General features: G+C 41.0%; 1 protein-coding gene across 1 annotated transcript; it reads right to left on the minus strand.

The window, feature by feature from the left end:
• Positions 1–293: 293 nt before the first annotated feature.
• CIAO2A (cytosolic iron-sulfur assembly component 2A) lies at positions 294–13,934 on the minus strand. The gene is made up of 5 exons (XM_082647608.1): positions 13,660–13,934; positions 9,469–9,633; positions 4,536–4,585; positions 2,273–2,318; positions 294–1,517 (listed from the first exon to the last, which is right to left on the minus strand). The coding sequence occupies exons 1-5, from the start codon at positions 13,781–13,783 to the stop codon at positions 1,420–1,422; spliced, it is 483 nt and encodes a 160-aa protein (XP_082503734.1). The 5' UTR covers positions 13,784–13,934; the 3' UTR covers positions 294–1,419.
• Between the last annotated feature and the right edge of the window lie 1,904 nt (positions 13,935–15,838).

Raw genomic sequence — 15,838 nt, forward strand, 5'->3', positions numbered from 1 at the left:
TTGGAACTCAGCATAGCAACAGCTTTAACCAAGGAAATCTCTTCATCAATCTTCCTACCAAATCCTCTCTGTTCTCTCAAAACTCATATTCTTGAAGTGGATAAAGGGGTTCAAGAGCCATGGAACAAGTTCTCATGTTTTCCCCTTAGAATCCTCAATTAAATTTGAGGCAGAAGAGTTCTATGCTAATACCTGTGTATTAGTTACTTATTGCTGCATGGCAAATTACACCAAAACTTAGTGCTGTAAACAATAAACATTTATTATCACTCACAGCTTCTCTGCATCAGGAATTAGGGAGCGGCTTCTGGCTCAGGGTCTAGTGAGGTTCCAGTCAAGATGTCAGCCTGACTGAGGCTCCACAATGGCTTCCAACGTGGTTCCCTCACATGGTATGCAAGTTGGTGCTCGTTGTTGGTGGAAGGCCTCAATTCCTCTCCATGTGGAATTGTCCACAGGGCTGTCTGAGTGTTCTTAGGACATGGCAGCTGGATTCCTGCAGAACGAGCAACTCAAGTGATCACAAGGTGAAAGCAGTAACATCTCTTATGATCTAGCCTCAGAAATCACACACTGTCACCTCTGATTCTTTTTTAGTCATGGCAACCAGTTCTGGTTCAATATGGAAGGAAACTACACGGGCACGAATATCAGGAATCAAGGATCATTGGTTGGGGGGGGCACCTCGGAAGCTTCCTAACATACCCTGTTACACTTCAAATGACCACTGTCCCCTAAAACAAACTGAACAAGGTACAAATAAAGAAGAACCCATTGACTTAGATTGTTTAATCAAAATTTCTTTGGGGACTTCTTGATCTTCAAAATTATATATGTCACCTGGCCCTCTTCACATTTGTTCCTTATCTATAAATGGGTCCAGGACTCTTCTTGAAGGAAGTCAGGGCCCAGGCCTGATATTAAGGGTTCTTTTTGGTTCTCCTATCTCTGATTCTACATAATAATCAGAAAATAAAGCTTTGGAAATATCTTTTAGTGCTAACCTTTACACTAAAATATACAATTAAATAAAAACATTCTGAGGTGTATACAAGAATCATCTCTGTTTTATTTATTTACAGAGTAATGATTTAAACTGAATACATTTGGGCACAGTAGATATTTGACATGAAAAGCAGTTGTATCAGAATGGGCATCAGAAAAATAGCAACTCATCTGACACATAATTACTAGAAAATATTTTTCTGTCGATCATTTAAGTGTTACAAATCCTGAGAATGTTAAACACTGAACAAACTAGGTACTACCTTATAATTAAATCTTGCTTGGAAATCATCCTTTAAAAAAATGCACTGAGGTACAAATCACCTACATATTAAACATGAGTCTTTTACATTTTACAAAGAGTTTAAACAAATATATCAAATGATTCCAGTTCAGTGGCTCTTAAAACAGCTATTAGTCAGGTTCAAGGACACACTGTTCCACGATTTCCCGTAAGTTGGGATTCTCCATCGCAGCTGCCACTCGTTCTTTGTCATTTATCTGCTTGTTGACTACAAAACACACAGGCAAAAGTTAGCAGGACTATGTCAATACACAGCAGCAGACAGTAATTTTATTAGCTTGTTAAAACAGAATTTAACACCTTGAGAACTTAACACAGGTTTTGGCTAGTTATTCATTAGTTTCGAAGGGGAGACTTAAAGAGAAAAAAATCCCCTGTAATCCCACTTTTGCTTTTCCTAAATCCCACCTCTGTTATTTTTAAGCGGCTGCCACTTTATTTCTCTCCGTAGGCTAGAGATCCTTTATACAAAAACGCTTCTCTACTCCCATTTTAATACATTAACCCAGGAAGGCAACACCTACCCCAAGATTCCCTAAAGCTTTACTTGCTGGACCTTTGATTTCAATTTCAAGTACACAGCTCTCTATCCTGCCACCAAAGAGAAGAATCAAGCTCTCTTTAGAGCTTATAATTCAAAGTTCCTAGAGCTGGATATTCCTCACAGATGTGTGGCCACTGGCCTAAACCAGTCAATATCCACAGGGCTTAACTCTAGTTACACTTCAAATGACCACTGTCCCCTAAAACAAGCTGAACAAAGTACAAGTAAAGAAGAACCCATTAATTTAGATTGTTTAATCAAAATTTATTTGATTAAGGAAAAACTTAGGAAAAGCTAAGAGCTGATTTTGTTCTTTTTTGCAAATGACCCAATAGATACTTGGCTGGCAGAATAACGTAATATCCAAGATAAAGTACTATATGAAGCTGTTTTCTAATAATGGTTCAAAATTCACTTACTATCTTCCTCCGTTGAGTGGGTTCCTTCAGAAATGTAGATTTCCAACTAGGAAAAAAATACATTAAAAGCAAAACATTTAGAGCATTCTAAGATAGGTGAGGTGGAATGTACAATGGACTCAAGAGTCTAGGGATGAAAGCCCAAATCCTGTTTCCATCATCAAAGACTTGGGACAAATCTTCACATCCTTCTCTAAAATGAGGGCTGAAGTTAGTAGGATTTTTTATTTTGGTCATATGGGGAAGGCCCGCGGCGGGTATTCCCATTCATTATTTTTTAATGAATACAAACCTACAATTTTATACAAGTGAGATCTCATACATGTTTTACTCAACAATATATATCCCCTGCACTCTACCTCTTCCTCCCAAATCAGTATCTAAACTTTCTCCCTGCCCCACCCCACAAGAAAGCCACATTAATAATCTAGTGTTGGGGCTTCCCTGGTGGCACAGTGGTTGAGAGCCTGCCGATGCAGGGGACGCGGGTTCGTGCTCCGGTCCGGGAAGATCCCACATGCCACGGAGCGGCTGGGCCCGACAGCCATGGCTGCTGAGCCTATGCGTCCGGAGCCTGTGCTCCGCAACGGGAGAGGCCACAACAGTGAGAAGCCCGCATACCGCAAAAAAAAAAAAAAATAATAATAATCTAGTGTACTTTCTTCCATATTTTTCTCTATACCCACATAATTTAAGATTTCACACACACACACATTACATACATACACACACACACACACACACCCCAAGGCTAGAAGTTTCTTTTTATTGTGTACTTTACAAAAATGGGATCACAATATATAGTTTTCAGTATCCTCCTTTTCTCATCTACTATTATCTTGATAAATTTATTCTCAAGTACAATACTGGTTAAGCTGTCTCTCCTGGTCCTGCTGCACTCACTCCCTTAAACTAGCAAACCTCCAAGAACCAGAGCTTTTGAGACAAACCCACAAAATTATTGCAAATCTTGTGGTAAATAAATCATGCTATATGATAAAGATATGTCTATTTTTCAGGGAACATTGGAGCATGTGATCTAATTCGCATATACTTATTTACTACTGAGATAAATGTTTTTCATGAGGGGGAAAAATCATAGCCTATTATGGCTCTAAGAGACCCTAGAGACCATTTAGTCCAGTCTTCTTTAAAAGACAAAACACCTTATACATTCCCCCAGTGGCATAACACTAACTCTTATTCTAAACAACAAAGGAAGTGGTATAAAATCACTCTATACTCATTTACTTTGGCTTAAAATTATGCACGACTCATTATTCTGAAAAATGGTAAATAAAGGGGAAGAGTCAAGCATTTACCTTGCTATTCCTATGCAAACTATACCTCAGGGTAACCAAACAGTTGGTTTGGTCCACAGAAGATTCTAAATTTGAGAGGTTTCTTGTGGCCCTTTTTAAGTGGTTCTTAATTGGTTTTAAATTTTTGGATGAATATTGTCACCCGTCAGGGAAATGCAAATCAAAACCACAGTTAGATATCACTTCACACATTCTAGTGATGGCTATAATGAAAAAAAGAGATAATCATGATAAGTATTGGCAAGGATGTGCCGAAATCAGAACCCTCATAGGCTGCTGGTGGGAATGTAAAAGGGTGAAGTGGCTATGGAAAACAGTCTGGAAGTTCCTCAAAAGGTTAAACGTCGAGTTACCATAGAATCCAGGAAGAAAAGAAATGGAAAACATATGCCCTCGGTGGAAAAGAAATGAAAACACATGTCCACACAAACACTTGCACACAAAGGTTCATAGCAACATTATTCATAAAAGACAAAAAGTGGAAACAACCCAAATGTCTACCAAATTATAAAACAAATAAATACAATGTGATATCTACACAAAAGAACAGTACAGGGCAAAGAGTGAAATACTGATACATGTTATGACATGAATGAATTCTGAAAATATTATTCTAAGTGAAAGATGCCAGTCTTAAAAGACCACAAATTATATGATTCCATTTAAATGAAACACCCAGAATAGGCAAATCTATAGAGACAAAAGTGGTTACCTAGGGATGGGAGAGGGTTTAGGAGAAATGGGGAATGACTGCTAATTGGTATGGGTTTTTTTACTGGGATGATGAAAATGTTCCAAAATTGATAGTAGCGATGGCTGCATAATTTTGTGAATATACCAAAAAACATTAAATTCTATACTTTAAATAGGTGGTTGTATGATATGTGAATCAAATCTCAACAAAGTTATTATGAAACAACAACAAAAAACACATTCCTTACCTTATGTTTAAACGGTAAACACCGCTGAAGTTTAACTCTTAAGCACAGCCCTGCGGAGGAAAAAAAAAGCCCCAATTATCTCTTCTTATTGGTTCTTGAAAAAGCATACAGCTGTGTCTAGGTGTCTCTATACAAAACAGTAGCTGAAAAGAGCTTAGGCTCAATCCAATGTACGCCTCCGTTGAGTCTGGCACCTTTACCTAGCAACTTTAATATTGATACATCTTACTAATTCCTCATGATAATCCAGTGAGCTAGGTATTGTCAATCCCATTCTACAAATTATGAAACCAAGGTCACAGTGTAACTTCCCCAAGATCAAAGAGCTAGTAAAATGACAGAGTTGGGACTGGAACCCGAAACCACTGCAAAACGCAGGTCATTTCTGCTGTATCAATTTGCCTTCCATCAAAGGCCAATTCACTCATTAAACTTTATTGAATGCCTGCAACAGGTCAGGCCACACAAAAACTTAAAACCGGGGCGTCCCTGGTGGCGCAATGGATGTGAATCCACCTGCCGATGTAGGGGACACGGGTTTGTGTCCCAGTCCAGGAAGTTCCCACATGTCGCGTAGCGGCTGAGCCCGTGAGCCATGGCCGCTGAGCCTGCGCATCAGGAGCCTGCGCTCCGCAATGGGAGAGGCCACAACAGTGCGAGGCCCGCGTACTGCAAAAATACAAAAAAACAAAAAAACTTAAAACCAAGTAAGAGCCACTTAAAAAGCACCACAAGCGGTCTTCCCTGGTGGCGCAGTGGTTGAGAATCTGCCTGCCGATGCAAGGGACACGAGTTCGAGCCCTGGTCTAGGAAGATCCCACATGCCGCGGAGCAACTGGGGCCGTGAGCCACAGCTACTGAGCCTGCGCGTCTGGAGCCTGTGCTCCGCAACAAGAGAGGCCGCAACAGTGAGAGGCCCGCGCACCGCGATGAAGAGTGGCCCCCGCTCGCCGCAACTAGAGAAAGCCCTCGCACAGAAACGAAGACCCAACACAGCCTAAATAAATAAATTTATTTAAAAAAAAAGGACCACAAGCAATCTCTCAGATTTGGACTCCTCTGTGCCTGCAGGGTACAAATAGAGTTGTTTCCCTAAAACAAGCTCCTCTGAAGTTCAGTTTATCACCCCAATACCAAGTCACAGTTCAATATTTTTTTTTCCATTTGAGACTTCCAAGAGAAATTAAAAGTCAGCTTGGAACAGAGCCTCAGTGCCAATGTTTCACTTCTCCCCCACCATAAAATATAGCATACAATTTTAACTAAGTCTACACCTCTAGACAGAGAAGATAAACCAAGCTGCTCTTATTATGAGGAAAAAGTGTCTCTAGTTCCCTGGCTTTGCAGGTTTTTATTTAGAGCAATTTATTTCCTCTCCCAACTAATATCAATACATAAGGGCTTGTTACGTTATAAGGAACATTTTCTTAGTATTTTGGTTTGATTAAAAATAAACAACAATAACAAAACCCCAAACATAACACAGCAAAACATAATTGTTAGACTACCTCTCTTTTGGGGAGGTATGAAATTAATTTGCTTGTGGTTTTCTAAAGTACCACTAGGTTTTCTAACAGAATCATCTGAAAAATTCCAGAGAAGGAAAAAGAATTAAATGAGCTACAATGAGATTGGGCCTACCTTAGAGTCTACAACACAGTAATTCCATAATAAATATTAGGGAATTCTAAAGAAAATATATAATTTCCTTAAGAAGGGTCCCCCTTAAAAAAAAAAAAAGAAGGGTCTCCCTTTAGAGTATCTATCTGCCTTAAAGCTTATCTGGAGGGTTTTCCTTCCTCTGCTCCCCCATTGTCTCCTTAATTTGTTTCTTGAGCATCCTCATGTGTTCTAGTCACTGTTGGTAGGTATTTTACCCATAAATAATAACTGTTTTACAATTCACAAAGCACTTTCTTGAATATCAGTATCCTCAAGATAGGCAGTATAGCATAACTGAGACAGGTAATTTGGGTTCAAAAGTGGCTCCACTACACACTAGCTGTGTGATGCCAGGCAAGTTACTTAACCTCTCTGAACTTCAGTTTCCTTATCTGTTATACAAGTATTATAATAGTACCACTATATATAAGGTTGTTACGCACGAGGAGTAAATATAGTCATGCTTAAAACAGTAGTTGATGCATAATAAGTATCCAGTAAATGTTAGCTATTACTATTTTATCATTTTCATTTTACAGCCAGGAACCAAGATGAGCGATTTGTTCCACATCACATAGCTAATATGTGGCAGAGCTGGAAGCTAAATCTAGACTCCAAATCCTATGCCCTTCGTATCCTGCCTTCAGCCATTCTTGTTTAAGTCAACAGAAAAGATTATCAAGTGGTTTTTCTGCTCTACCCACTCACCCGCTTTGAGTCTTCCTTGTCTTTGGAATGATATACCAGGGTAACTGAGTAGGTGACAACCTAAGCAGTCAGGGTGGAACTCTGACTCAGATGCCTTTCTCTGCTTAGTACTACCTGCTCATAGGAAATGCCTCCTAATGCATCAGCCAGAAAGAGGACTCCCTTCATCGAGTTTTCCAGTCATGTTGCTTGAACACGATTACTATGATACACTACCATACAACCTTCTCAAAAGCCAATGGTCTTAAATGAAATCCATATCAAAAGGGCCAAAAAAGTGACAAAACTCTGTCAAAAGGTGTAGAGATCTGAAATTCAACCATAATCTAATCTTGACACCTTTACAGTTATTTTTATTTCATGTGCTCTCTCAATCTTTGTCCACGTAAACACAGTTTTTTAAAATAACTGCAATCATAACACAAATTCAATTTATCATTCAAGCTTTTTCATCCACTCTCACACAGATACTTTGATTCCTTGATTATATTCATCATTTTCAATAGAAATAAGAAATGCCATTATTTTTATATCATTTCAGTATTAATCGATACTATAGTTTCTTCCAGGATTTATTATCATAAATTTACTATATATGTTTTGAACATGCTACTATTTTCTCCTAGGGAATTATTTCCTTAATTCCTCGGTCAAAGAGTATGAACTTTTTTTTTGGCTATACCACGCGGCTTGCGGGATCTTAGTTCCCTGACCGGGGATTGAACCCGTGCCCTTGGCAGTGAAAGTGCAGAGTCCTAATCACTGGACCACCAGGGAATTCCCTGTGACTTGCTAATATTTACCCAGAGACTTAAAAATATTTCTACCATATGGCCCAATAATTCCACTTACAGAAATTTATCCTGAAGTAATAACTAGAGATAAATAAAAATATTTATGTGTAAAGCTGTTCATCATAGTATTATTTATAATTGTAGGAGGCTAGAAGTAGTCTAAGTGGTTACAAAAATGATGACCATATAATTACATGACCATATAGTTGACCATATAATTAAACAATAATATTTAAGGAGAACTAAAAAACATTTCTCATCTACTTCATGCTTTCTATTACTTAACCCTTACAACTCAGTAGTTACCCTTACTATCAGTATTTTACAGATAAGGAAATAGGCTCGGAAAGGTTAAGTAACTTGCCCAAGACCAAAGAGTGACAGAGCTGACAGAGCTGGAATTTTAGCCTAGAGCACACATTCTAATGACAACTTTTAAAAATTTTCTTCTTTATACTTTTGTGGAATTTCAAAATTATTGCCAACAAATATGTTACTTTTATAATTTAAGAAACACAATATAAATATTACTTTTTGAAATCTGTTTTCGATATCTGTTGATTCAGAAACTGTCCAATGATGAAAAATATGTATTCAAGAATGCTTTTTCTAGTATTGGAATTTTATAACCACAATAGTATCTATGGATTCACAGACCATCTAGTCCCTCAAGATGTGCCCCATATGCTGGAAACCACTACTTGAGGGATCCCAGGTCCAACAAGTGAGAAAAGAAAGACAACTCACAACAATAGTAGAAACAATAATAAAATATTTACCTTTCCAATCTTTTTTATAAATTTGTCTATTTTTAAATAGGTAGTATAGTCTCAATGTTCAAAAGCTTAAAAATATAAAAAGTTATAAAGTCTCCCTGCCACCCTATCCTCCATCTGACCAGTTCCCACCATCACTAATGCCCACACCCATCTTAGCTATTCATTTCTTATGTTTTCTTTATGGATATGCAATCAAATATAAATGTATATTTTTGCTCTTCTTTACACAAATGTAGCAATATTATACTTGCTTTTATTTCCAAACAGTATGTCATAGAGATCTTTCCATATTAGTATATGGAGAGCTTCTTCATTCTTTTTTATAGCTGCATAGTATTCCATTGTTAATAAACACCATCACTGATTATTTAATTGGTTCCCTACTGATCAAGATCTGGTTTGAAAGAAACTTTCTTTACCTTCTTTTTAACAAAGTATACATTCAAAGATATCTATTGTATATCTCACAGCTAACTAATCCAAAATATTGGGAATGCAACCTCTCAAAAAGAAAACTACCTGAAAAAATACCCTCCCACCAGGACTTCTGCCCATGCTACATAGAAGCCAAGAGAGCAGCTAAAAGGAGGAGATGGTAAGGACAGCAGTGCTAGTCTGACAACACCCATTCCGATCTCCAGAACTGAGGAGAGGAGCTGGCCCACACTCAGGCTCCATTATCTGTAGAGAAGCAGCATGATATAGCTAAAGGAAAAACACACTTAAAGTCAGGAGACCTGGAATTGAGCCTCAGCTTCATCATTTCCTGCCTACATGATGCTGAGCAAGTCCCTTAAACTCTCTGAGCCTCAGGTTCCTCATCTGTAAAATGAAGATAATATTGACCCTCTCATACGCTAATTGTTGAGAACTACAGAAAATATTCTGTAAACCATAAAGTATGATACATGATGCTAATTGTTACTGCGGGTCAGTATCAGCTAGAATAATTCAGAATTAATATATAAATATCTTTATCTAAAACCTTACCAATAAGAGTCGCCAAAGAGCAATGAGGTACTGTTGGCGTGAACCTGATAATAACCAAATAGTCTTCTTCATTTATCTCCTGAACCTCCACACAACTTTCCGTTACCACTTCCAGTTCTTCTAAAGTATTGGGCTTCTCTGGGTCCCGGATAGTTCGAATCAAATCTAAAGAAACATCAGAGAAAAGGTTTTATGTTAAAACATGAATATTCTAAATACAAACAATTTTGCCAGTCCTAATCCAAACACTTACTTCTTTTTGTTTGAGCAAATACTACAGCCACTCCCCAGGTTTCTGACAGAAATTTCCACTACTAGTGTCCTTTTGAGAAAACCATTTTCTTGGATTATTACTACCTCATGTCCAGTTTCTTGGATCCAACCTTGCAGAGAGAATACATGAATGGGGAAAGTGTCATAGAAGTTCAAGGGAAAAAATAACTTAGTTTGGGAGAATGCAGTATCGGGATTTATGGAAATGGAATCTGAATCAAGCCTTTAAAAATGGGTAACATTTTGGGGAATTCCCTGGCGGTCCAGTGGTTAGGACTCCACGCTTCCACTGCAGGGGCCCAGGTTTGATCCTTGATCAGGGAACTAAGATCCTGCAGGACACACTGCGCAGCCAAAAAAAAAACCCACAAAAAACAAAAACAAAAAAATGGGTAACATTTCAATATTTGCCATTTAAGGTGAAGGAACGTAAAGAACAAGTTTAGTTTGCACAGAACTCAGCATAAGGGAAGAAGTTATTAAGAGTTTAGGCCAGCCCATTAAGGCTCTTTTAGAGTCAGCAACAGGCAATAGGATGTCCTCAAGAGGTTCTGAACAAGGGAGTGACATGGACAGCATTACACTGTCAGCTGGTAGACTCAGAACTAAAGAGCAGAGCCCGGGATACCAGCTGAAAAAGCTGGGCCTAAAACAGGGACATGACCATAGCAATAGAGAGGAGGGGAAAGACGAAGAAGTAATTTCAGAGGCAGAATCAACAGAATCTGACAACTATTTGGATGTAGAAGACAAGGAAAGGGAGAAAAGGAAGATGACTAAGATTGTAAATCTAAGCGCCTGTGAGAACAAAGATAGAATTAAAAAAAAAAGAGAGAACAAAGGAAGAAATTTGGGTGGGGGCTGAGATAAACAGGTTAAATCTTATATATAATCATTCTGAGGTGCTTAAGGGGCAAACCAATGGAACATTCCAGCAAACACTGAATTATGGCATAAGGTTTAAGAGAACCAAGGCTGGAGTGGCTGTTGAACTCATGGGATTCACAAAGAACAATGAGTAGAACCATAGTTTTCAACCTTGGCTGAACAATGGAATCACTAGGAATGTTTCAAAACAAAAACAAAAACTGGTGTCTGAGTCCTACCAGGGATTCTGATTTAATTGATTCACAGTATGACCTGGGCATTGAGACTTAAAAAAATTCTTCAGGCTGTTCTTATGTGCAGTCCAGTTGGAGAATCACAAATGTAAAGGGAAAGAGAACCAAGTATGGATCTGTAGGAAGCACCAAATTTGGGGATCAATAGGAGGAAGAAAAGCAAAACGCAGCATAAAAGGAAAGAGGGGATGGTTAACAACATCAAATGCTGCAGAAAAGGGCCTTCCCTGGTGGCACAGTGGTTAAGAATCCACCTGCCGATGCAGGGGACACAGGTTCGATCCCTAGTCTGGGAAGATGCCACATGCTGTGGAGCAACTAAGCCCGTGCGCCACAACTACTGAGCCTGCGCTCTAGAGCCCGCGAGCCGCAACTACTCAGCCCATGTGCCACAACTACTGAAGCCCGTGCACCTAGAGCCTATGCTCTGCAACAAGAGAAGCCACCGCAATGAGAAGCCCGCGCACCACAACGAAGAGTTGCCCCCGCTCGCCACAACTAGAGAATGCCCACGTGCAGCAACGAAGACCCAACACAGCCAAAAATAAATTTAAAAAAAAAATGCTGCAGAAAAATGCAGGTTAACGAAAGCTAAAGCCGGTCTCAGAAGGTCACCTGTAAGAAAGCACTTTCGGTAGAGAGGTAAAGGCAGAGGCCAGCTTGCAAAAGGGGAAGTGAGAAGGAACTGCAAATGTAATCCTAGGGCTTTGACAGGGAAGGAGGGAAGAGCAAAAAAAGGACAGTGTGTTTAGAAAAAGCTAGAACAATGACAAGGATAAGGGAAACTTGAGTATGTTTTATAGCCCAAGGGGAAGGATCAAACAGAGGAAGGAAAAAAAAATAGAGGAAGAGCCACTGAAATTTCAAGGAGGGGAGTGGAGGAGGCTGGTAAACTAAGCAGAAAGGAATGAGACCAAAGATGTGGGAGCCTGGGTTCGAGGTGGAGAGGAAAAGATTTCCTTCTTACCCTGAGGTTGTAGAAAAAGATGGAAAAGGAGAATGATAAGAGAAATAGTGAGGTAGAAAAAAGCAGAGGGAGTTCACATGCGACAGGCTTGATGTTCTCAAGCCTGAGGTTTTGTTCTATTACTCACAGCACCCCTGTAATCAGAAATCCAGCTGGGAAAAACAAATCAATCAAACTCTATCTTCTCCCCAGCAACTCCTGAGCTTATCACTTGATTAGAAACAGAATTTGAAAAGGGAAGCAGGAAAAAGAGGCTTCACAAGGCTGTGAAACACGGGGCTCAGGGAAACAGGTTTTTTTGAAAAGGAATTTTTTCCCTTTCCTCCTAGGCCTTTTCCCTGTAAGGCTCATATATACAAGCTGCATTATATTGTTCATATGTTAAATAACTCTGAAAGTAAACCTCACGCGTTATTTAACTTCTCTCCTTTTCTAGTGATTTGCGTTTATTTTTTTAGAAAGAAAGCAATGTTGCTCTCCTCACATTGCTCTCTTGACTTAAAATCTTCTACTGGCTCTGCACTGATATTAAATTCTTCATTTATATTTAAACCTTCAGGATCCAGTTCCAACCTGCTATGTAAAACAATTTTTGACCACACCTCCCTCCACCTTTAACCACAAACCCTACCTGTACAATGAAGATGGTTCCAGGGGTTGAATAGAGAATATAAGTGTGTGTGCGTATATGTATATTATATATTATACATATATAACTCACTGTGTATTTTTTTTTGCACTCCAGTCTTGGGTGTGTTAAAGAACTATAAGTTCAAGGCCGGGCTCTTGGGGACCTCTGCTTTACTGCTTTGTGGAGATCATTCCACTCACACTTGTCACCTGACTGGGTTTAAGTCCTGCCCCTAGCAAGAGGTAAACCAGATTAACTCCGAAGGTCTTTAACATCCCTGGCTTCTTTCTACGGGTCTATAATCCTTACCTGCATTATCTGTATTCTTGTGCTTATACTTTTACCCTAAGTCAGCAGGAATCTTTGAACGCTCGTTAGATCCAGTCGTTTTAGTTTTCAAAAACAATACTAATAAGTCCAAAAAAGGCAAGTCATAAAGCAATTATGAAGTGATGAAAAGCGCACTAAGTTTGGAATCAGAAGACAAGAGCTTTGGTTTTTGCTGTTTCTTTACTGGCAGAGTGGCCTCCAGGTAGTTGTTTAACCACTCTACACCTTTATTTCCTCATCTGTACGATGAAGATGGTTCCAGGGGTTGAATAGAGAATATGTGTGTGTGCATATATATACGTTATACATATATATAACTCAATGTGTGTGTATTCCTTTTTGCACACCAGGCTTGGGTGCGTTAAAGAACGATAAGTTCAAGGCCGGGCTCTTGGGGACCTCTGCCTACGGCCTCTGCAGCAGAAGAGGGTGGCTGTGACCTTGGGCCAGTCCCCAACTCGGCAGTCAGCCAGCAGTACCCTCGGCGGCGGAAGGAGAAGTGTGTGTCCAGGGGCTAGGAAGGAAGGAGGTTCAAGTAGGGCAATCAGGCCAGCTTTGCTTCCTAACCAAACACCCTAGACGCTTGCTCTGCCCATAAGTCTTGAGATAGCCACTAGAACGTGGAGGAAGACAAGGGAAATGAAGCGTTTGAGACCTCCAGGCTCGGCCTGCCCCGGGTTTAGCAAGAGCCTGGGTCCTAGAAAGACCCACATGCCCGTGTGACTTAGGACTCCGGAGAAAAAGCTTCCTACGCTCCCGGACGAGATCTGGCAAAAACTCGAGTCTCCACTCTTAACCCTCAGGTGAGGCCCTCGTTACCCCCGCCTCCACGTATACCACCAAATGCTGCCCTGGGTAAAATTAATTACCATAAACTTCTAGCGCTTTCTCTTCCATGATCCGGGGCTGCCGGGCAGCTCCCCGCTCAAAGAGGCCCGACAGCCACAGGACTCTGCTCAGCGTCCAGGAGAGCAGTCCGGACACTCGCTCCATCCTTACGCTCCGCCATCCCTGGCGACTGTCCCACCCGAGCCACCGTCTCTCAGCAGCGAGCCTCGCGACTTATCAACTTCCTGGTCTTCAAACGGGCCAAGAGAAGCCTAAAGGTCCGGGGCAGAGAATAGGCGGGACCGGACGGAGTATCGCGAAGGACCTAGGTAAGGGAGCCACGAGAACTACAAGCCCCAGCATGCTTTGCTCGGTTTCGGCGGAACAAGGGAAAAACAATTCCTAGAGGCCCATGAGGCGCGTTGCGTGCTGGGTCGTATGGGCGTTTTCTTTGGAAGACGGTGAGCTGCAATATGGGATCTGTAGTCTCCAACGGTGGGCGGGGTCAGGTAACGGTCTGTTAACCGCCGTTAATTGCCTCACTCAGCGTCTGGATAAGCTAAAGATGAAACCCTGAAGAGGTAGGGGAAAGGAGATCTTGATTTCTAGTGCTGGAAGAGCGTCTGCACGGTGACGCCCTACTATTATTTCTCCGAGGGGGCCGCTTCCTGTCAAAGTTTTCTTACGTCCTAGTCAGGCCGGAAGTGAGTTTCCGTCGCGGTTAAACGGGATGTCTTTGGAGCCTAGTAAGGATGGTTAGGCGTGGCGGGAGGAGGGGTTCCTTTTTGTTTTCTCGTCTCATAGAGACTCAGGCTAGCACAGCTCCCCACTACGAGCTGAGTATTTCTGCCAATCGCCTTCAAGATAACTTAGAACGAGAGAGCTTTCCGACTGTCCAGTGTGTCCAATAGTGACATTGGAGATCGCCATCCTAAAAAGAACGTCTTAAGCCCTCCGGTTTGGTGGCAGTGATGGATGCCAGTAACAAGGTTGATGATGCTAATTTTACTTTTATCCATCCATCCCTACAGTCAAATCTCAAACCTTTATTCGATACTTAATTTGCCAGACTTGGTCTATAGACGCCAAGGATACGAAGATAGGACACGGCCCTTACCCTCAAGCAGCTCACAGACCTGTGAGGGAGCCAACCCCTGATGTTGAGGAATTTGCAGTTTCGAACAAATGAAACCTTTTGTCAAAGGTGATGACAAGTTTCGTACCATCTCTATTTTATATTTTATAAATTTATTAATTTTATTTGTTTTTGGCTGCATTGGGTCTTCGTTGCTGCGCAGGCTTTCTCTAGTTGCGGTGAGCGGGGGCTACTCTTTGTTGCAGTACACAGGCTTCTCATCGTGGTGGCTTCTCTTCCTGCGGAGCACGGGCTCTAGGCACGCGGGCTTCAGTAGTTGTAGCATGCGGGCTGAGTAGTTGTGGCTCGCGGGCTCTAGAGCACAGGCTCAGTAGTTGTGGCGCACACGCTTATTTGCTCTGCGGCATGTGGGATCTTCCCGGACCAGGGCTCGAACCTGTGTCCCCTGCATTGGCAGGCGGATTCGTAACCACTGCGCCACCAGGGAAGCCCTCATACCATGTCTATTGAGAGGAAAGTAAGGATTATCTTGCTGAATTATCCCATGATAACATATCCCATTTATCTTTTTTTAATAGATATTTATTGGAGTATAATTGCTTCACAATACCGTGTGAGTTTCTGTTGCACAACAAAGCGAATCAGCCATATGCATACACATGTCCCCATATCCCCTCCCTCTTGAGCCTCCCTCCCATCCTCCCTATCCCACCCCTCTAGGTCATCGCAAAGCACCGAGCCGATCTCCCGGTGCTATGCTGCTGCTTCCCAGCAACCAACTGTTTAACATTCGGTAGTGTATATGTCAATGCTACTCTCACTTTGCCCCAGCTTCGCCCTCCCACCCCATGTCATCAAGTCCATTCTCGATGTCTACCTCTTTATCCCTGCCCTGCAACTAGGTTCATCAGTACCATTTTCTTTTTTTTTTTTTAGATTCCATATATATGTGTTAGCATACGGTATTTGTTTTTCTCTTTCTGACTTACTTCACTCTGAATGACAGTCTCTAGGTCCATCCACCTCACTACAAATAACTCAGTTTCGTTCCTTTTTATGGCTGAGTAATATTCCTCCCATTTATCTTTAAACTCTTGTCTAGCTGATTAGATTTTAGGCCCACC

The sequence above is a fragment of the Grampus griseus genome (assembly GCF_964374135.1).
Source record: "Grampus griseus genome assembly, chromosome: 2".
In the NCBI taxonomy this organism is placed as follows: Eukaryota; Metazoa; Chordata; class Mammalia; order Artiodactyla; family Delphinidae; genus Grampus; species Grampus griseus.